This window comes from Linepithema humile, chromosome 1 (assembly GCF_040581485.1).
Source record: "Linepithema humile isolate Giens D197 chromosome 1, Lhum_UNIL_v1.0, whole genome shotgun sequence".
Taxonomy (NCBI): domain Eukaryota; kingdom Metazoa; phylum Arthropoda; class Insecta; order Hymenoptera; family Formicidae; genus Linepithema; species Linepithema humile.
The window spans coordinates 21,426,960-21,450,798 of NC_090128.1; the positions used below are offsets into that span (position 1 = coordinate 21,426,960).

General features: G+C 30.8%; 1 protein-coding gene across 6 annotated transcripts in view; it reads right to left on the minus strand.

Annotated features, from left to right (window-relative positions):
- Positions 1-23,839, minus strand: part of LOC105670206 (uncharacterized) — a 32,616-nt gene that overhangs the window by 1,562 nt on the left and 7,215 nt on the right. For 3 of the 6 annotated variants that reach the window (XM_067356130.1, XM_067356123.1, XM_012363603.2), the window contains 4 exons: positions 8,326-8,427; positions 6,080-6,265; positions 1,354-1,371; positions 357-525 (listed from right to left, as the gene is read on the minus strand). In XM_067356130.1, coding sequence (XP_067212231.1) covers positions 380-525; positions 1,354-1,371; positions 6,080-6,265; positions 8,326-8,410 — 435 coding nt within the window. In that variant the 5' untranslated portion in view covers positions 8,411-8,427 and the 3' untranslated portion in view covers positions 357-379. Of the gene's footprint in view, positions 1-356; positions 526-1,353; positions 1,372-6,079; positions 6,266-8,325; positions 8,428-8,721; positions 8,960-10,721; positions 11,270-23,839 lie in introns of those variants that run through there. The other 3 variants (XM_067356127.1, XM_067356133.1, XM_012363604.2) reach the window with 3 other exon arrangements.

A 23,839-nucleotide genomic window follows, 5' to 3' on the forward strand; every position in this document is an offset into this window, starting at 1 on the left:
ACTTGCACGTACTTGCACAAATTTATTTTGTTGGCAGAAGTGGAAAGAAAAATACACTTTTGTGTAACGTTTGTAGTTTTTCGCGGTCTTTCATCGAATTTTACGCGTTCTTTTCGGAAAATATCAAGTCTGCTCGCGTTGTTGTTCTTACTAATTAGTTCAATTAGCAGTTCCACTTTCATTAGTATAACAAACTTATGAAGTCGTTAATCCACCCAGCTCCGTAACTCGATTTACTTTTCGATCGTAATGATTTTTGTCGACACGAAGGTACATGAATTGTATATTTTCATAGAATAAGAATTTATGGAGGGGGGGGGGGGGAGGAGGTAATTCTAACTTTTTGCTGTTATTACCTCGACGGTGCTAAAACTGGATGCTAATCTGGACTACTCAATTCCAGGGCGGTACTCTGTTCGGGATCCGACCGTTCCTCGACGACGGTGTCCAGCTCCAAAGATGGGAAAGCTCGAGACCCTCGATCGCTTCTCAAGGATACAGTACGTGCCGGACGATCTATGCCAGCTGTACGACACAAATGTGAGTTGCATTTTAAGAATAATAATAATTTTATTAAATTTTATTTAAATATCGTCGTATTGTTTTCGAAAATTTCACAATGTAATATATGTGAATATAACATTATATGCATAATGCGTATTCTAATCAAGAACATGATTCCGGGATTAAGCGAAGATTAATAACGGTGCAAATATGTTTTTTGAATGCAATGTTGAATGCAAACTAAAACATTCTCTTCTTTTTGCTCGCCTTGTTTGCTACGTTTGCAACTATGTAATAAAATTCCGAGAAAATCAATTAGCAGAAGTTTAATCTTGCCAATATGTTTATCGACAAACTTTTAACGTTGCAATTTTCTATTTAAATCAACCTGAAGAATCTAAGATTCCTGTACTAAGCTAATTTATGCAAACAAATCATGCAAATTTAATATAGGTTTTTAAATCTTTCTTTCTGTGAAAACAAATAATTAAAAGAACGTAGTGTTAAACAAATTTTTACAAAATAGAAACGAAAATAACGAAATTTCCTATGTAATATGTCTAGTCATTCATTTAAATATTTTTAGTATCAATTAGTAACGGTTCTAAATAGACATGCGTGAACTTGCATCTTATTAGCATTCTTGCACAAATTTAATTATGATCTAATTTGATTTTCATTAAATTCTACGGCATGATGCGACAAGTTACGAATGTTTACGCTGGTAAATTAGATAAAAAACATATGAAATGACAAAAATAACAAAAATTGCTAATTTTTCATTAGATATTATATATCCGGATAAATATATAGTGACCAAATTATGGCTATAAGTATGTCATATTTTACCTAAATCCTCTCTCGATGCTGTGCTTGCCAACAACAAATTAACCTTTCAGTGCGGATTAACTTTGTCCGATAAAATTTCATTCTAAAAATACACGTATTGTTTAATGGGTTTTATACGAAATAAAAGTTATTTGCAACGAATAAATTTAGATAGCAAATTCATGTATATACTAGGCGAAATTTCATTTTCTTCAGAGATAATTAGGGAGCTCTTTATTAAAATAATTAGATAATAACTGCAACGAATTTAATAGAGTTGAACGTTTGTACATTCTGCTTATGTAATATTTTATAATGCTCCTATCTTTTTACCGGTCTACGGACAATTTTTGACTTTTAGGAGACAGATAAATTTCGTATTTTGATTACTGTATTTCAATTAAACAGTAATCGAAAATGACTACCTATAGACTAGATTGTCGTAAATTAGGCACTCTTGTAACAATCAAAGCAAATATAATGTTTTATGTGGTCTACGTGAGGATATAAGAAAATCGGCTTTAATAATAGAAACATTTTTTAGAATTGGCTATAGAAAATTTAATATTCTCTAGCCTTTTGGCATTGAAATGTCTATTATTATATGTATTATATATATTTTAAATTACATAAAATTATTCATAAAATATATGTGATATTAAACCGACTTTTTTTGTCGGCTACACGGAGAAAATTTTATATCAAAAATTACTATGTACAGCAGTAACCGCGGACCATAAAGCCGCGGACCGAAAATTTTTACTATTTTTCACGTATGAAAAATATAGTAAAAATTTTTATAATTTCTTCATGGTCCGCGGCTACTGCCGTACATAGTAATTTTTGATATAAAATTTTCTCTGGTTATAGATCACACTGTCTTATCGTTAGTAGTATGTGCAAAAAATAAATCCGTCTTTTATCAGCCGAGTGCATTGCGTCATCTTTTCAATTTTTTTCTATTATAGCTAAAATGCTACAATAAACTGCATTTTACATTTATTTTAAATTTCGTGTTGTGCAATAAATTATTTATTTTTTATTAGACATCGTACATATTAAAATAATTTCTTTAAATGATAACAGTATCATATAACAATGTATTATTATTATTTTTATGTTTTTATTCGTAGAATTCTAGATATAGTTAAATTGAATTCATAAAATATACAAATTTGTCAGTTTTATAAATTTTGAAATTATTATTATATTACGGATTCATCCTTCCATCGTATTATACGTCGATGCAATATTTTATTATTTGCTTTTATTTATACGTTTTGGAGATATCTAATAACGTATCGTTATTGCAAAATACATTATCAATATCCATCGTCGTTTTATTAATTATCTTGCTGAGTATCGCGCTGAATAAATATTGTCAGTTAATTAAAGTCCAGGTAAAAAAATTTAATATTTTCTAGCTTTTTGGTTTTAAAATGTCTATTATTATATATATTATATATAATAATTTAAATTACATAAAATTATTCATAAAATATATATGTATATAATTTCATATAAAATATATATAAATATATGTGTGATATTATGCATTGCTTCATGGAGGCAATTTAGAATGACGATAATGCAAATTTGCTCATCGGGTTACACGATCGTTTATCAATGCTTTCACAAGTAATATGTAAATAGATGATATTATTGCTTGTATTAGCAATACGAATTTTTTTGAAATAATGCTCATTGCCATATTTCAACTGCATCTTGTCGCTCTCTCCAAATAAAAAGTGTTTGATACTGGATAACAAAAACTTTTGCGACGTAAAGCGAATTTTAAATTCAGTAGAGATGGAGAGATAATAACGCGGTAATCCTCGATGCTTATTTCCTACCACGCGGAAATGCACATACACACATAAAATCGCGCTCACCAGATAAAATGTTGCGATATGATTATAAGAGAAATAGCGCTCCAGGACATTATATTTTGTACATCGCGTTACTCTCCGTAAAATTATCAAAGTCGATAAGGTATAATTTTTGATATTACTATTGTGACAAATCCGGTTTGTTGTGATATCGTAAATTATGACTTTCCGGATAAGAAGTATTTATTTCCGCGTACAAAATCTGTGTAGTAGTGTTCACGGTCTTTGTGATTTCCTGATTTATTTGTAGAAAAGTGTTGATAGCAGTTAAAACTTTATACATTTACATCACATTTAAAAAGAATATTTTACATTTTCCATATACGCGATCTTTTTCGCGTAAAGTGTGGATTATTTTAGTAAAAAGAATGAATCTAACAAAGAGAATTTGTCGAGTATGTACCTGCAAATAGAAGTAATCGACCATTCAACGCGTGTCCGTTAGTTTCAAGCTAAAAATATCTGTCGCTAGTGCATGAACATTGATGTGAGTTCAAATATTCAAGCCAGGATTCAATCTGCTTTAGAGCCTCTTCCGTTCTCTTTATGTTTATTCCAATGGCCGCCTACACACACGATCGGATATATCTACACTCACCCGAAAAAAAAGCGGTACACTGAAAATGTGGGAAAAATTCATCAAATTTCAACTGACGATAACTTCGTAAATAATAAAGATAGAAAGTTCTATAAAATATGGAAATGAAGCTAAAAATCTCTACTTTAAGAATCAATTTATTTCAATGTTGCAAAATAAATTTATTGAAAATGGCGGATGACAAAGCGCGAGCATGCAAAATTGAAAAATAATGGTTCGAGTTTGCGACGGTGCACGGTATAAACAAAAAATTGTAGCTTATTGGGATCAAAAGCGTACGAAAGTACAGAGTCTCCTCTTTAAAATGCTTTTTTATGCATCTCGATACGATGATTTTTCGCCGAGAGATTCGCATTTGAAGAAAAAAGGCAGATTCTTACTTCAAATGCGAATCTCTCAGCGAAAAATCATCGTATCGAGATGCATAAAAAAGCATTTTAAAGAGGAGACTCTGTACTTTCGTACGCTTTTGATCCCAATAAGCTACAATTTTTTGTTTATACCGTGCACCGTCGCAAACTCGAACCATTATTTTTCAATCAATTGTTTTGCATCCGAAGGAGATGTCTGCAGATCTTTTGTGATTTCTTCGCCCTGACTTTTTGTTTATGCTCGACCGCACATTGCGAGAAGAGTGCTTGATTTCTCTTGATCTTTTTCTTTCGAGACGCGTTACTTATTCGTACGACTTCGTCAAAGTAAACAATAATTAATCTTTTCGCATTGAAATTATTGGTCAATTATGGCGACGATAAGTCCTGAAAAAGCTGCTCAAGTTGTAGCGTTAATTGAAGATGGGAGAAGTCGAAGGTACGTTGCTGAGGCACTTGATTTATCAGTGTCAATCGTGCAACGTGCTTATGCTAGGTACTTGGAGACTAATTCTGTCCAAAGAAGACCTGGTTCGGGACGTCCTCGTACGAATGAAAACGATGACCGATTTATTGTTTTAAATTCATTAAGAGACAGACATCGAACGGCTGTTCAAATTCGAAACAATTTAAGAGATGTCCGCGAATGTAATGTATCCGTTGACACTATTCGAAACAGATTAGCGGAACACGGTCTTTTTCCGCGCAGGCCAGCAAATGTACCTTCGCTTATGCGTCGCCATCGCGTAACTCGACTCAATTTTGCTGTCGAGCATGCAGGCTGGACATATGCAGAATGGAGTACCGTTCTTTTTAGCGACGAATCTCGTTTTTGTCTGTATTCTTCAGACGGACGAGAACGAGTATACCGTCGCGTTGGAGAACGATTTGCAGACTGTACTGTAAGTGAGAGGCCTAGAAGTAAGAATCTGCCTTTTTCTTCAAATGCGAATCTCTCGGCGAAAAATCATCGTATCGAGATGCATAAAAAAGCATTTTAAAGAGGAGACTCTGTACTTTCGTACGCTTTTGATCCCAATAAGCTACAATTTTTTGTTTATACCGTGCACCGTCGCAAACTCGAACCATTATTTTTCAATTTTGCATGCTCGCGCTTTGTCATCCGCCATTTTCAATAAATTTATTTTGCAACATTGAAATAAATTGATTCTTAAAGTAGAGATTTTTAGCTTCATTTCCATATTTTATAGAACTTTCTATCTTTATTATTTACGAAGTTATCGTCAGTTGAAATTTGATGAATTTTTCCCACATTTTCAGTGTACCGCTTTTTTTTCGGGTGAGTGTATATATGTGTCCATTTGCGCGTTCTCGCGGGTGAGTACCTACGTATGCGTATGTACGCGTGCAGTCAATTGGGAAGCCGAGGGAAAAAAATATGGAGAGAGAAAACAATGTGCCGTTATTGAAACGAAAAAATTGGAGCGTACGCTGTTGCATTTCATTTCCTGTCCTCTCTACAAATATGATTTAAATTTATGACGCCTTGAAATTTATAACAGCAAATACATCACGCCGTAATTGAAAATGTATACAGTTCTTTTTTTCGCAGAACGTTTTAGAATTTACATACCAAGATACCGGCTAAGAGACAATATATTATTATATACATATTCAAATTCTATATATTTGAATATAATATATACGATATTTATAAAACTTTAAAAAAACTGAAAAGTTTTGTTAATATCTAAAAATCCTTATACGTACTTAATGATTTTTCCATAGTTGGTTTGTGTATTTTAATTGATCAATTAGTAATACTTTTTTAATTTTACGCGAATGATTTAGTTTCTATTTATACAGCGAATATCTGGCTTGCTAGCGCGCGTGTCCTAGTTTCACTTTTTAACTCAGTGGGTACTCACCCAGACGATGAACTGGGCTGAAACGGACGAGGCTCAATGCGCCATGATCCAAATCGCAATTTCTTCGCCGGGCTCGCTCCCTGGCAAGTTTCGCTCTTCTTCGTAGGCAGCAAATTACCATTAACGCTAGCAATGGAAACCCCAGAATGCAGGACACGATGGGTATGATTATGCTTTCCGGCGTCACTAAAAGACGCAAACGCAATTTAATCGTGCGTTACTATTTTATAAACCGGTTAATTCCGCTCTATTATTATTGTGTGTAATAATAATAGAGCAGAATTCTTCGCAATTTAAAAGCGTTTTTTTTTCAGTGATATAACTAAAATTCTCGACAGTTTGAGTAAAGTTTGCTGATAAGCTATTTTAATTATTTAACGTAGAAAAGAACTTACTAGAATCAAAAGTTTAAAATATTGATGGTGTAATATTTTGCTGAAACTTCTATTTTTTTAATTTTTTTTAAATTTTGATAGTGTTTAAAACAACGAAATAATAAATGAAATAAATTGTTTGAATTTTATAAACGTCTTGCAGTTGACAATTACTGGGTTTATTGATTACACGAATGTGATTTTATATACATACATATAAGTAAATCGGTTAGATTAATCTTTTTTATCTCTCTTTATCTTATATAATTATATAAGATTTCTATATATTATCTCTATATAATTATATTTATTTTTGGTTATTTTATATACTTTTGTATTATATATATTCTTCATGAAGTTTATATATTATATCAAATAGAGATTAACATAATTTAAATCATTAAGTAGGTTTCGTGTTACTGAATAAAAGTTTTTTTTCTTGAAAGTTAATCGGTTCGTGAAATTTTCAAGCATGTAATAAAGATAAAGCTAGTTATTTGGTTCGAATTAGCGAGTATTATAAAACAAGAGATTTAAGATAGAGTAGTGATTACACTTTCAGTTCGTATTTAAAACGACTTAAGTGCTGACTTTCTTGACTGCGACAAAACCGTTCGATTAAAACTTTTTGCACACAACGCAGTAATGTCTACATTTCTCAATAAACGCGTCCCAGTTTTCTTGGATTAAGCGCTATTTTCTCGGTATACAATACGTGGAGCTTGACTTAACTTATACAGTATGATATTTTTTCTATTACAACGTAAAAAAAAACTAGTTTCTTTTGAAAACTTTTAATCAAGATGTGTAACTTTGCGTGAAATTCTTAAAAAGAAATAGGAATAAAAAAAAAAATGAGAAAAACGTAATTTTATTTTTGACTTTCTTAAGTTCTATTTGCTATAAATAATTGTAAAATTAATATTATTTGTTAATTATAGATACACGCTTGAATTGAGAGAGAGAGAAAGAGAGATTATAATTTTATATTTATATTACATGTCTAATATTTTGTGAAAATCTTTCTATATTTTGCAAATTGTGTGCTTGTTTTGCCTCGTACATTGGAAAATTGAGAATTTGTTTTAGATTAGCATAAACGCGCTATTTTCTGTAAAAGTCATTCTACAGTTACAAATTGAAGGTATTGTAGGGATTTGAATGAAGCACGAATTGCAGGTTGCGTGAAAGCTAAAGTTTCTTGAATTTTAACATCAACTAATTAATCCGATGGATAGTCGTGACGCAAAGGGTTTCGTCTGGTTTTGTTGGCGGTATATAAAAGTAAATATTTTATTTTGTAGAAAGGTGCTGTTTATGTTAATTAGGTATTAATTAACAATATCTCAAATTGTAGTTATGAAAAATTGATTTTAAATTACTTCGAGAATAGAATAACGTTATTTAAAATATTGATACGTTAGTTTATTCATCATTGCACGGTAGAAGCAAGTGTCAGTAATTAACAATGATCACGTAAAGCTTTAATCGGTTAACAATTCGATATAGTGTTATTGTGCTAGCATTAGCGAATTTACGTTTCTCGTAATTTACTTTGTATAACGAATGAATGGCTGACACTAATTACATTATCACCTGGTTGCCTCTCTCCACCTCTTCAAATTCGCTCTTCGCTAGCTATTCGTTCACAATTTACCAACGCCGCGAGCACGATCTAATACTTCATACAAGTGACTAATTAAACATTGTTCCATGCAGTTAATATACCGCGTCTTCAAAATGAAACTGGCGCGACTCAAGATAATGCCAACGTCATGTAAACGGTTATATATTTCTTGCAGTAAACTAGAATTTAGTTTCAGCATAAATTACTGAGTTAATATTAGGAACATGGTATCTGTGTGTTCTTACCTGTTGGATATATCAAGATTGTTGGTCTTTTAGAGTGCGGAATTGTCGGCATGGTGGGTCGACCAGCTCTCATTTCGGCCGACATTTTTCTTCGTTCTGCAACTGAAATTCATTTTTGTAATGGAAATTCATTTTTCAACTGACTTTTCACACTTTAGTACATGTTCTCATTTTTAGCTGGTAAATATAATATAATAGACTTTCGTGAATATAGTGACAAATCAAACGAATAGAAAAAATATGGTAAAAAATAAAACTTAATTAAAGATTTAATTTAGCAAAAGAATATATATATTTTTCTCGCATTCGAGTCCCACTATGCATAATTAAATACAATAAAACGCAATCAAAGAGGTCTTGTCGCGTAACAATTTATCAAAATATGTTTGCCGTCACCTCTGAAAAGTTTTCTGGCATTATACGGTCATGTCATGGAGCAGGAAAAACGAGTGATTTTTACATTTCTCACGTTGGAACATGCGGTTCACTCGTAGCGCGTAGAATAGAATCGATAGCCAGTATCCGTAGCACCGATTTCAACGTGCGATTTGCACGCGCCGAGAATCGGTTGGAGATATTCGCGCTTTGTCAGATACGTGGAATTGCTGCCGTCAACCGCAACACAAGAGAATCTCTACGAGAATCAAATTTCTTCGTATTTGATCGTCGGATTTGCTAGGTTCTTTTCGGGATTTAAATTATTTGGCGAGACGGTGAATAACATTGTGACACAGCAAATATCCTCGCGCACTGTATTTAAGATAATTTATTATATTGTTAGTTATTAATTTACTAAAAGTTAATTTGATAGATGTATTATATCGTAAAAAAAGTAAAGATTGTACAGTGTCATACTTGGCCACAATTGACATTAGTTTTATTATCATACATTTTTCCTATTAATGTGTCTAATTCATGGGATGAAGAAAATGTGAAAGAAGTTCTCTTATGTAGTGTGTAATTCATGTGTGGTTGTTAAAGTTATTTCTATATTCTCCTCTCTTTGCCTCATTCTCCAGTAATACTAAATATTCAACGATACTTTAATAAAATTGTGCGAAAGACTTGTTTAAGGAGTTTCAAAATTTGTTTCTAGTTTCACGCTGTTAATATCGATTTCGACGAGCTACATAAACTCGACATAATAATTTGTCAAAGTACGAATTTTTTTTAAAAGAAAAGTGTGATATTGTCGAAAATATGGTAGCAATTTTCAAGATATTTTTCTCTACTGACAAATTCTAAACTTTTTTCGAAAATTTTTTGCTTAAACATATTCCGAATTTTTAAGCTTTTTTGCTCTTTTAATTTGGCGCAATTTACACGGTGCGATATCTAACGAGGAAAGCAACATATTGCGAGAATATTGTTAGTAGCCAAAATCCAGGCGTAATAATAGCGAACGGCAGACGATCAAGAATTTGCGATATCGCCGGACGTCAGAGGTAGATAATGCAGGATAATGCGCGCGCGTAAAGGCTTGCCCAGCTGGCGTAGTTTGAGCGTAGCACGAATTACGAAGCGTTTAATCTCTTCGGTAATACTATTCCTTACCAACTTGAATCAATGTCATACGTTATCTTTATATTATTAAGCTTTATTGATGAGTTTTTGCGTGACATCCATTTGTTTTAAATTAATATTGATTTAAAGCATGTCTCAAATTTTGCCTGTATTTCACGTAAAAAAGTTATTTGATCATTAATTTAGAGTTGGTTTGTCGTTAAGCATCTTTAGATCGCCATCCAGGTAGGCAAATAAAATTGTCATTAGTCCCTTGATATTGCCTGCAGTATTTGGTGTATATTTTTTCGTATTAGCTTTCGCCGGCTTTTATCAAATCACCTTTATTTTTGTTACGACAGTTAGTGTCGAATATTGCTACTATAAATCGTTCGAAGGTATATACTCTGCTATATTCAGGCGCGAAGAAGAGTCGAGGGCAATATCTTGTCTTGAAAAAACGGCCTTGAAGAATAAAAATTTTTTGTACTTGGGGGAATTCGCTGATCGTTGCTTAACTTATTGCGGCATTATGTGGTACTTCAAGACAAACTGAATTTAAAAAAAAAGAAATATTGTCAGATAAAGAGCAAAAAAGTGAGATTAATCGAAAGGGTGAGAAAAGGCAATGGAATAATTTATAAAATTAGAATTTATTTGGAGAATTAAAAGCAAAAATACACAAATGAGATTATGAGGAAAAGCGCTATGAATAAATTTCATATTTTAATATGCATATTTATTGGCGAAATATAAAAGGCTTATGTATATTTGTTTTATGATGAATCTAGAATATAAAATTTGAAGAAAAATAGAACTTGTTCAATCTCTCTGATAATTCCGCAATGTGTAAATAGTTGTTTGAATTAATGAGACAGTGAATTTTGGCGTACTTTTAGAAATCGATAGCACTTCTGCGTATTGGGCTGAATTGTCCCATCAGGTGTTAGCCCTCTGGTAGAGAAAAGTAGCCCTCTTCTCTCAATGCATGTTCGTGAAAGCCTACGAAATTCCCCGGTCTTCAGAAAATGGTAGTTACGACGTGCCTGTTATTCAAGTAGGTCGGCCACGCCTACATGGAAAATCTCATTTCATCGAACATATTCGTGTAAGAAAAAAATAATCAATTCCCAAATTTATTTGAGCCATACGCTTGATTGGAAATATAATCTTGTGAGAAACTCTTTTAAATGCTAAAATAGCACGTTGATCTCTTCTATGCAGAATTATAAATTTAAAAAATGAATATTTTCGAAGAACTATGCAATTGAAAAATTTTAAAAATTTCTTTGAAGTCTCCATTTTTACATAACAAAGACTCTTTTGTCCCATCAATAAATATCCATCTTTGCAATCGATTTTGTGCGTGTCGCGCAAATTTCGCATTGTCCGTAGCCCGCCGCTTAAAGGTCAGTGGAAGCTAACAGCTGTATCTACATTTCCCATATTTTGGCACGCCATCGAAATTATACAAGCGGTATATATATGTCCGCAGGAAGTTAGTACTCTATACTGTCTCAACAGCGTGGAATACCAAGGTATTTACATCGCTTATGTATACGAGTTCGTTGTATATCAGACGAGATGTTTGGTCCGGATATACGACGCTGTACTGAGACACACCTATAGTGAGTTTACTCGTGTTTATGCATGTGCTGGTACAAGTGTGAAGGGATACAATATATATATATGTATATATATGTACTCTTATATACAATATATAAACGCCTCAGTACCTTTAGTTTACGTACACGAAAGACATGCGCTATTAAATGGACGAGATTGGAATCGGCATTATAGTCGCCTGTCTCTTCATCTAGTCCCGTTTGATACGAATTTAATCTTGGTAACTATTTAGATACCTTTCAGTATATATTAGTCTATCGACTTGAATTCCTATTGATCTTGAGATACGCGCACATTTTTTTTATTCCAAACGTAGTTTCTTTTTGCGCAATTCCTTATCACTTTTGCTATATAATATAAATTAAGATTGATGGTGAACGGTAACACAAAGTTGATTTGATTAAAATGTTTAATTTTTCATCATTTGCTGAACAATTTGCGCAATCTATTATGCAAAATAAAATTTTTAAAATAAGAGGAAAAATGCGGAGTATTAATGACTGATATAATTTGCGTTATGTCGGTCGGATTTTATTTGGTTTAAAGGGAATTACTTAATTCATGTCATTTACTATGCATTCTATTAATTAGGACACTTTCGATGGCTTCATAGATAATTTCGAGTGATTTATTCAGCTTACTTTCCTACCTTCCGCCACTTCCGCTTTACGCTTTTGTTATCTTTCTTTGGGTCACGAACACGAAACTTCATCTTTGACCTTTAAACTGCGTTCACCACTGAAATTAGAACTTAGAAACCACTAATTCGCTACTTCTAAGTTAGGCGTTAAGAGGTCGTGGTCAAGGTTTAGCGAAACATTTTCTGGGTCATTTGCGTGAGATTAGTCTACTAATTGTACAACAGTTTAGAAATCTAAAATGTTCATTATTGGCTTTATTGACTTTTTGGCAATAATTCCTAAATTGATTTGCTTTATATAGCGTCATAATGAAATCATGATTTCGTTAATGAGTCCAGAATATCCTTGTCGAGATAATTATCAATCGTAATTGTTTCTTTTGAGAATCTCATTAATTTTTAATAGTATCAATCTATTATAATAATTTCCTATTTATCTAAATAATCCATCGTAATGTGGCCTACGATCTATGCTACACTCAAATACATGCCGTGTCCTTTGAAGCTTAAGTTTCGAAACATCATGTGAAAACGTAATTTTACTCCAAAATCGTTTGGATAAAACGATACGAAGAAATGTGATCATGACGCGAAGTTAAAGACCTAAACACGTTTTCGATCATACGAGAATAAATTTTTTAAATTTTGTGTTTTACATCAGAAAAGAATGTTGCTCGCAATAATAATAGTTTTTTCAGAAAGCCATCGTGAGAGAATATTTTTAAAAATCAAATAAATATAAAATAAAAAATAAAAAAAATATAATATAAAATTAAAAAATATAATTTTTTATTATATATATTTTTTATTAGAATTGATATAAAATATTTTATAATTTAGATCTGTAAATATTATTTTGTATCTTTAATTTCAATCAAATTTGTCGCATAGGACTTGGTAAAGTGCTAATAGAATTTCCTTATGCTTGTTAAAAGCATCGCACTTCGTACATGGTCCAATTGTTAGTTTTTAATCTCCAGATTGAAAGTACATCGATAAGCAATTTATTTTTAGATTTTCGCAAATTTGATCCATAGAAGCATTTTTCTACGAGAAGTGAACAAGAGTTCCGTTGATGCAAAAGATACAGCTTATTTCTCGGAAATAGTAAAGTGAGGACAGTTCTCTTTAATGTAAATATCTAAATCCACTTCTGTTATTCTTCACAGAAAGCAAATGCCTTTGGATTTTTATCGAATCTTTCTTTATAGAAACTAAATGATTTTACTTTACTAAAAATAATACACTTTATCTGGTGTTGATTTTATTGACGAGATATTTTAATTGCTAATTAATATTCTTATTTGTTTTATGAAAAATGTAAATAAATTGCATGTTCTCTGGGAACGAGATAATTAAACTGTAACTTTTATATTGGAAAAGAGGAAGGCATGAACATGTGGACTACTTGCTGTGTCTATCTCGGGATAGAAGGTTACTACAGGTGCAATATCTATCCATCTTTGTTTCTGTGATCGATAACTCTTGCTTTGGATCACGTTCAGAGATCGCATGTGTTATCTGGATGATATATAAGTACCGGGGCTTTTATATTTTCTAATCAGAGTAAATAGCTATATGACATAAATGATTACCATATTTTTAATATATTTTTCATGTATGTAAAAAGAAGATTGATGAGATATAAGAACATCAATAACGACATAAGATAAGCCAGACAATAAAATACTTTGATGACAAACAATTTATAAGAAAAATATTTTGTGAAAAGAGTGAAAAAATAATAATTTAATGATTAATGAATAATTAGCTAATGAGCTTTTCAGAATCCAAATTAATCAACTTTACTTTTTATAAATTTTTTGAATTTTAGTAGTAGAGTAAATGTGAATGTTTATCAATTTCAATTTTTTATCATTTATTTTATAGGGTTGATTAGTGTGATTTATTTGCTATATAATGATTCATAAAAGGATAAAAAGAGAATTACATTATTTACATACATAGCGAATGAACATTGTGTGTGTAATTTTGTTTTTAAAAGTAATTTACTTGAGATTGTGTAATATTCTTTTAGAAAAAGTGACGCACGTATAGCGCTAGCTTTGTAGAATTTTAATTATATAAATAAGATAAGTAAGTTTCAAGAAATTTAAAGTTATAAAAGACTTAAAAGAAACTAGAAAGATAAGAAAATGAATCTGCAAGGCATTATAAATTTATTGTGGAATTATTTGATTTTTATCAATATTTGCACTTGACTACACTTTTATCGCTCGATATACATTTGATATGAAATTTATCAACTTTACTCAATGAACTCAATGATTCTTCTTGAAAACAATGAAATTATTTTTCCCTCTCTCTGTTATAAGATTAGAAATATAAATTAATAAAATTCTCTCTTTGTCAGTTGTTTCAATATTGACGGTTGAAATATGTGTTAACACGTACGTCTATATAAGTATATGTGTCTGTGTACATGTAATAATGGAGGGTAAAATATTTCTGGAAAGACCGTGCTATACTTGAAATGATATTTTGCACAAAGAGTGCGTACAAACGAAATTTGTTGTAATATAGCGTATGATTTGAAACAAGCTCTTTCAAAGCATATTCAATTTTTAACCACTAGATGAGTTAATTATGAATTATGAATTATGAAGTAAATTAATTAAAATTTGAAAATTAATGGCAAAAAGCATCGCTTTTGTGCATAAAAAATTTTATTATTATAACATTATACATTAAAAAAGAATGGAAGCCATTGAAAAATTAGATACATTAAAATTTAATAGTTTTTAGTACTTATGAGATATAAGCAATTAAAACGGTATTAATTGGCATAATAGATGGGATTTCAATTGAAATAACAGAATCATGAAACATTAAATACCCCGTGAAATTTGGAGAGTTATTGTCAAAGTTTGCAACAAGAAGCGCTACATGTAGTTCAACTGATCACATGAATAAGTATCTGGAGCATCACGTCGACCTAACTTTAGAGATTGTAGTTGCTCATATCCGTACAAATAATTGACCCGTAAAATTGCAATTGTATTGCTTTAGTCTGCATAGTTTAGCTAATTTCAACTTTGTTTTCTTAAATGATTAATTAAGTTTTTGTCTGTCATACATTTTCGATAATTCTAACTATTTATATACATATATTTTAAAAAAGTTATGGTTATTCAAAATATATACAGAATGTTTCTCGCTAGATGTACTTCGTGAAGAATTGTTAACTTAAGAATATGTTAATTCTTTGGCTAATTTTTTTCTGACAATTAGTAAACATTTTGAAAGAGTGATCTTTAATTGCGACTTTCTAATGTTAAATATTATAAATTTTTTAAATTAATAACCTTGCATAAAAATTTTATTAACGTAAAATTTATTCGAATTTAACAGAAAAATATTATTTTATCATTTATGTATTTAATGGAAATTTTGATGTTTTTGTAAAAGAATAATTATTTTATAATTTATTGAACAATCCACAATTAAAAGATCGATTAATTAGTAAAGTGGCAGGTATTATTAAATTTGATCAACTAACATGTTGATTGTTTTTTATGAATGTGGTAATATTTTACTGCTGTTTCTATTCTCTCCCTTAGATTAATTTTGTTAATACAATTTATTGGATCAATATTGGATAGATTTATTTTTTAATGAATCTTGAAAAATTTTTAAATCTTCTTGATAAAACAATTCTAAACGCGTAAACGTCTTTTTACGTTAATATTTGCAGTAAGATGACAAGACTTTTGGTACTGGCTCTTCTTGCTGCAGACATTTCTTTGAGTTATAGTAGAAAAGTTTTCTGCTGAGACAATAAGTTGTGTTAAACTTTATAAAATCATCTGTTTCGAATTTTAATGAATTGTATTATTATATAGTAATACGTACGTTATCGTCTCAGAAAGCATCATTATGTAACAACTTTGACTGAATTATAAATATTTCTCGTTTATATATATATATAACAAATCCTTAATTTTATATCTACAAATTATATTAAATGAGATAAAAAAGAGAGATAAAAAAAGAAAAAGAGAGATAGAAAAAGATTTATAAAAATGCTGACTCTTATAAAAAAAGTCAACACAATGAATCGTAAAATTTGAAAATATTGTCTCGTGTAATCGAAATTGTAAAATGTCTTGAAAATTTATGACTTTTGCCGGGAAGATATATTTATTACATAGCTGTTGTCGCTTATTTGAATCATAATATAAAATATTATTGCCAAAAGCATATGAATGTTATATTATACTTACTCTTCTACATGTATGCTCTATTTTGCGCTTGTGCTTCTTATCAATTTGAATTTATAAATTACCTGAATTTTTAAGCAATAAAATATTTAAAAAAATTTATGATTAACATAATATATATTGCTGTCTTATTATGTGTTAAATATTCGGGATTTTAACGAAATATAATACATATAAAATATACAGTTTTAGCAATATAACTTTCTTTGCTTTATCTAAATCTGATGAGAAAGATTACGGAAAGAAAGTTGCGAAGTTTACGTGCGTAGCATAAAGTATATACCGTTTATCTGCAAAAAAACTTGCAGACAGATGTATGTGGTAATTTTTCCCAGGCTTATATACTAACATGACTTTTCTCACGTACTTTCTTCGTCTCTTGCTTTCATGCCTACTTGTAATATTTTTCTCACCTCTCGGTTCCTGGATAAAATTCAGCGGGAAAATATGTCAGCCAAGTATGCGCATGCTAAAAGTATTAAATGCCGCATATTTCAAATAAGATCTACTGTAATACTATATTAATCAGTGAAACCGTTGTTTAACAGTTTATGATCAACTGACGGAATAAAGTTAGGTTTTTTAAAATTTTCTGTAAGAAAAACATATTATATATAAAAAATGTAGAACGTATATTATTTTTTGAAAATATTATTTTTGAAAAGATAGATAACTCTTTTTTCTTGAAAACGAATTACTAGAAGATAATAGCGATATTGTGCAAGTCGTGAATGGATTCAATTGAGTGAATATTTCATCAAGTTCCTAGTCCACCTGCTTTTCAAATCTGCTTTTTCATTCTTTCTATTTGTATCAAGTATTTCTTTAATATAATAAATTTTCTGGAACTTATTTTTAATGTAAATAATTTTTATTTCTATTTCTAATTTACATTTCTATTTATATTTCTAAACCAATTTTCTTACGTAGATAAACGCAGCGATATTAAACTGGTTTAGTTCATCGCTTTTAGTGCTTCGTATAATCTCTAAAGCAGAACAAAACAAGGTCTTTTTCGTGACTGCAGCTTTATTGCAGAAATTTCCCTCGGGAATACTTTGCTGTTGATTCGAGTAAAAATATGATGCGTTTCACAGTCTCTTCCTCTCTCTTTCTCTCTTATTCACTTTCACTCTCGCTCTCACTCTCACTCTCACTCTCTCATATGCACTCATTTACTCACTCTTTCCGCAATTTTGATGATATTTTTTTTACATTATATCTTCCATCGTGTACCCGGGTACAAAACATCGCAAAAAAAAATCTGTGAGTAAAACTGTCTATCTTCTACAGAATTATCTGTTTTTACTACGTTTTATGTGATCTGTAGGCTACTCTGCAGTTCTATCTTTGTTTTTATAAAGAAGAAAGAATAAACGTGTACCATCGTATTTAAACTTTATTTTATACTTTTATTCTTATTTTTTAATGATTAGCACATAAAAAGATACACATTCCGCGAGATCATATCAATATCATGACAGTTCGGCGTTATCGCACCCTCTCGTTAACCCAGATCACTAATGTTGATTTATCCGATGGCGGATGAGAATTGTACTAACGAGAAAATGTAATCTTACCCAATCCAATTTGATCGGCTAACTAAACACAATTGAGTCTCAGTTTATTAATTATTGTGTTCTTGTTCAATAAAATTCTGTATCTATTTTCTGATCGATTTCAAAAGTCTCTCATGTAAATTCCCAGTGCTTACTCTTTCAATTTAAAAATAATTTTTTTAATGCGAATTTTATATATCACATTGTTTCCCACAGCTTTTCGAATATTTAAATAAAAATTATATTACAGTAAAGTCCAGTTTGAATTAATTGAAATGTAGCTTGCATCTGTGAAAATTTATTTATCAATGTCTTTTAGTCTTTGTCTTTGAATATTTCTGTAATCGTACGTAAAATAACGGTTTTAATATTATCAAAAGAAAGATTAATAATTTTGTAAATAAAGGGAAACTTTTAAAATTTTGTGGAAGCTTTTAAATGAATATGAAATACAAATATTTTATTTTATAAATAAAATAGTTAAAAATTTTCTTTTTCTATAAATAAAATGAATGAAATAAAATAAAATAAATGAAATAAAATTTCTATAAATAAAATGATAAGAAAATTAATTTGTATCTATGTCAAGTAATCAAGCGTGCTCAATAAATAAGAAAAGAAAATTTAATTAAATACAGTTGATTTATACTGATACAGCCGTCGGAAGTAATTAAGAAAAAAAATTAATTAAAGGGTTATAAACTATTCATGAGGAGAATAAAAATAAATTTTCACTTTTTCCGTAATTTCGAGAATGAAATGAAATCTCGTCAGAATGTGAGTTAATATGGTATGCTTTCGATTATAATGCCGCGTATAATTGTTACTGCAATTGCGCATTGAGCTAATCGTTAATTGCTACCGTCAGAAGTAGAGCAGAACTGTGCGTGTTGAATAAGAGTGGGAAATATTAATGAAAATAGAATGAACGCAAAGGTTTAAGTGCGGAGGTCAAGAGAGAGAGAGAGAGAGAGAGAGAGAGAGAGAGAGAGAGAGAGAGAGAGAGAGAGAGAGAGAGAGAGAGAGAGAGAGAGAGAGAGAGAGAGAGAGAGAGAGAGAGAGAGAGAGAGAGAGAGAGAGAGAGAGAGAGAGAGAGAGAGAGAGAGAGAGAGAGAGAGAGAGAGAGAGAGAGAGAGAGAGAGAGAGAGAGAGAGAGAGAGAGAGAGAGAGAGAGAGAGAGAGAGAGAGAGAGAGAGAGAGAGAGAGAGAGAGAGAGAGAAAAGGGAGGGTTCCGTTATTAAAAATCTGTTAATTGATGAAAAATATTATCTTTCTTTCAAAAGATTTTTCTCTTTTAAAAATGCTGGCAAATTATTACGATATGTGCAGTACACATGTGAAATCATTACACTATGACGATGCATTAATTATGGCCTGAGGACTCTATTAGTAATCACTATATGCGCTGATGAATGATCTAGCGTTATCTACCTATTGTACCATAATACATAGATCATTATTACGCCTGGGGATTGGAAGAAATATAGGGGGTGCAATTCATATACGTGATTATGTATGGATATACTTACATAGATAGGTAACCACAACGAAATCGTCCTCCTGTCGAAATTCTCTCCGGGATATATGTCATTTCTATTGAACTATTACGCAGTAACTGAGGTATAAATTCGAGTTTACGCGATGATACACATGAGAAAGTTTTAAATTAATCCTGAAATTTTGAAACAAATCTTTTTGTACTGCTTTTTTAAAAGTGGTATAAAAATTTCAAAAAGTAATTTTAGAAAAAAATTAAAAAATTATAGATTATTATTATTTATACATTCAAGAAGTTTAAAAATAAAAGATTGAATTAATGCTGTCGTTTAGAACTGGGTATCTCCGGGTATTCGAAATATAATAATTACACACATGTATTGCATTGTGATTGCATTGTTAATACAAAATTATGGCGTATAATTGTATTACGTATAAAAAATAACATTGTAAATAATAAATTATAAATTATAAATTTTTATAAAGTTATTTTCTACATGAAATACGATTATATGCAATAATTTTACGTTAGCTGTGCAATTACAATGCAATACATATATGTAATTATTATATTTCGTATAATCGGGTATCCAGTTTCAATCTTTTATTTTTAAATATTTTTGAATGTATAAATTATCATATTTCGAATACTCGGATAGTCGGATATTGACAGCACTAGATTGAATATAATTTAATTATATAAGAACAAATAATGTGATGTAAATTTAAACAATATGTAGTGTTAAATTATAGTTGCTAGACATGTATAATTTGATTATGCTAGTGGTAGTGTAAATTATGGACTATGGAGGTGGCGAAGAATGTATACGACCCGTGAATTTAATGAAGGGTGAATGTGCGATAATTTTATTCTAGCATGTAGAGGAGGTCGGTATTTCTCATAGAACAATATCTCTCGTCACGAAATTTGCGCATATTTCCCAAAAATTTCAATTGGATAATCTCGTCGAGAAGTTAAGAATACCCTTTAAGAAAATTATGCGATAAAGAAAAGTTGAGAACAGCGATTCATATCGAATCTGAACATTCTCGGAATTCAACAGATTTCTCTTTGTTCCAGCCAGGTTTTTTTTTGTTTTTTTTTTCCTATAACGTCGAAGCTTTGCATCTCAGAGGATATTCTACGATCCAAAGTAAATGCTGAAAACAATTGGCGATCTTTCTTTGAAAGATTTCCTAGCTATTTGCATCAAAAGAATGCGAATTGAATTTAACGTTTGTAATTTCTACAGAAATGTTTGAGATTAATTAGAATCATTTATTAATACAGCATGACGTGATTGTAACAAAATTAAATGACTATTTCCTTTTGTAAAGAATAGGTCTCCGTATTTAGTTTTCCTTCTTATACTATATTTCAAATGAATATTTGCCATTTATACTTAGAATATAATGTAGATAAAACTTTGTAAATAGTTGGAAGAAAGTTTCTTTGACGCTTTATTCGTTGTAACGGATATTGAAAGCACGGAATATCAGTTATCGAAGTTTGGGAAACTTTTATCTTGATATAAGCTATATGCTTCTTGATAGGCGTAAATTGCAGTTTTGGCAATGAATGCTATCATGCAATACGAGTGATGGCATAATTTAATAATTTTACTTATTCACAGTGTGAGAGGAAATGTCAATTGATTTTTTGTTACAAAATATATAATGTTTGAAAATTTAATCGAACAGTGCGGACAGTTCAGATTTCGAGATTGAACGTCAACCAGTTCGGACATTTCGAACTGCTCGAATTAACTTTTGGTCCAAAAATGAAAAAAATTGTCATATTTCCAATATCAAATTTATGAAATACGTAACAACGTATATTTATGAGTTAACCGCTATTCTTGTTTAGTTGTTTATAAGATTAATTCGTTATCAGATCGTAAATTTGCAATAATTTTTGCTGCCAAGTTTGATATATGATTCTCAAATTTATCAGAAGCTCACCAGCTTCAATAAATTCTGGAATGTAGGTTATTTATGTTTAACTTCTAAACTCAAATTTCGCAAATATGTTTTTTAACTGTTCCAGTTACAATATATAAATCTATTAGACATATAACAATTCTCTTTGTTTTATACACAATATTTGTTTCGCCAATATAAAAAACCAGTAATATAGTCATGATATTGATGATACTAGAAAGAAAGAAATTGTTAACTCTATATGAAACGATTGCATGTTTCAATACAATCGCGCTTTTTAGTGAATCGACAGTTTTACATAGAGTATCTCGTTTTTTCTGTTTGCGCAAAAATGAAATTTTTAACATGATATTTAACAGCGTGGAAAGCAATGTCGCGTAATTTTAATTTCGTTTAATTTGTACGAATTATTTATTAATCGGGAAATAATTTGCATTTTTACAAGCAATTTTACTAATAATTTTTAATAATTTTACTTGATCGCATATTTTAACTACGTTTTTCTTATTTTTTTTCGAAATTACGTTATTAAAATTGAAGAAAATTGTTGCAAAAAGATTGCTAAAAAAATAACAAAATTTTGCAATATATTTTGATTGGTTTGAATTGTTCAAATATATTATGTTACACGTTTGTTAACGACGAAGTAGTATCGCTCGCGGAAAACGATTTTTCTCTATGCAAAATGGAGTCACGGTACGAGAAGCGGAACGAGCAGCAGTGTGCGCGAAACAAACTACCCGAATAACAGTTGGCCAACAGTTTCATTTATCTGTTTGTCATCTCTCTGCCGGTTATCTTGCCAGTTTTCGTCGCTTCTGTTTCTTTTGCAACCGAGAGCTATTCTCATCGTTCTATATTGCATTTGGTCATTGCGCGTTTTTGGTTTCTGCTTTCTTTCCGTATTGTCGTCGCTGTCTGATTTGGCCTATTATGTATTGTTTATTGGTAGTTCTAACAGATAATTTACGAAATGTCTTGATTGTGTATGACTGTGATATTGACTGCAGCACAAGCGCACAGCATAGAGCACTTTACTGCAGTGATGTTATTATTGGTCAGTTGATCGAACAATAGCGATGTTGCGCGTAAACATTCTGACAGCAAAAATCTGTAACGTAGCTCTACCATTATATGTTGCAGAATCATTTTTATTATTACAGGTATTATTGCATTTAAATTTTACAAGTTTTACTGGAACACACATGTTTTTTTTAATTGGCAGATATGTTTCTACAAATTAATTTTTTACGGTCGAAGCAAACACAATAAAGCTTATTGTTAGTATCTATTATTTGTATAGTTCTCTCAATTGTTTATTGAAAATAATACGCGGTTGTAATATCAAACTATTTTATATTTATAAATTCATGAAATATTTCTAAAAGAAAAAAATTATTATTATATTGGATTGCGCAGATAACAGGTTAAAACGAGAATATTGTAAAATATTTAATATTGGCTTTTTGTCGAAATTAATTTGGAAAGATCATCGAGTTTGTATAAATGAATGCTTAATTTAATACGCGGCCGCAATTTCGTAGTAAATACAGTGCGTTAAGTTATGCAGGAATGGTTAATTAAATAAACGGCCGGTGTAATTTGAGGGTTGTACAGGCACGCGGATTCAGTTTTATTGTCGGGCAAACTACTCCGACGCTTCGAATCTCAATGTAAATCGAGAAAAAGCAATGCGACGACGACTGAAGGAAATAGCGTGTCTAGAAAAGCGTACTTGCTGGACGAAGTGCTTCCCTTTCCGTATTTTCGATTGACCTTACGGCGCGTAATAATGTGTCTTTGTCTGTCGAAGTGAATACTCTTGGTTTTCGAATAAAAATCTTTCTTTTGTGGTATTGTTACCTATAAAAAATCCATTAAATCGAAGTAAAGCAGTCTTTATTAAGTATAAAATAAAAAAAAACTGTCATTGTTTTGCTTTACTTGCTATGCTAGGATGTGTTAGGATATGCTCGCATAAAAATATATATTATGAATTATACTGTATATATAATATCAAAGTATTTTTATGATATTACAAGAATAATATAATAATTTATCTGAATTAAAGTACAAATTAAATATTTGCAATTGAATATACAATTATACATATATTATAATGAGAAGAGATTTTAATCATCACGAAAATTAAATTATTAAATTTAAATTAAGAAATTTTTCTCTCGAAATATTTCGAATCTTTTAGGATCGTTATTATTGGAAGGCGATGATGCTTTCGAGATATTACAATTAATATAGCGCTTGTTCCTACGGGAGAGTTGCAGGTGCGACGTTCGCTATTAGTGCGTGCTCGGCGGAGAATCCTTGTCTGCTCCCTACTTTAAATATCGTAGTACCTCCGATATTGCTCCGTAAGCGGATATTCTCCTTTCTGTTCCGTAAATTCTATGCCGTTACTGCGGACTAGGAAGCGGAACAACTACGACCCTTCGATGGTCTACTTTTCGGACGTATCAGGGGATGAAGGCGCGGTGCACCGGAGAGAG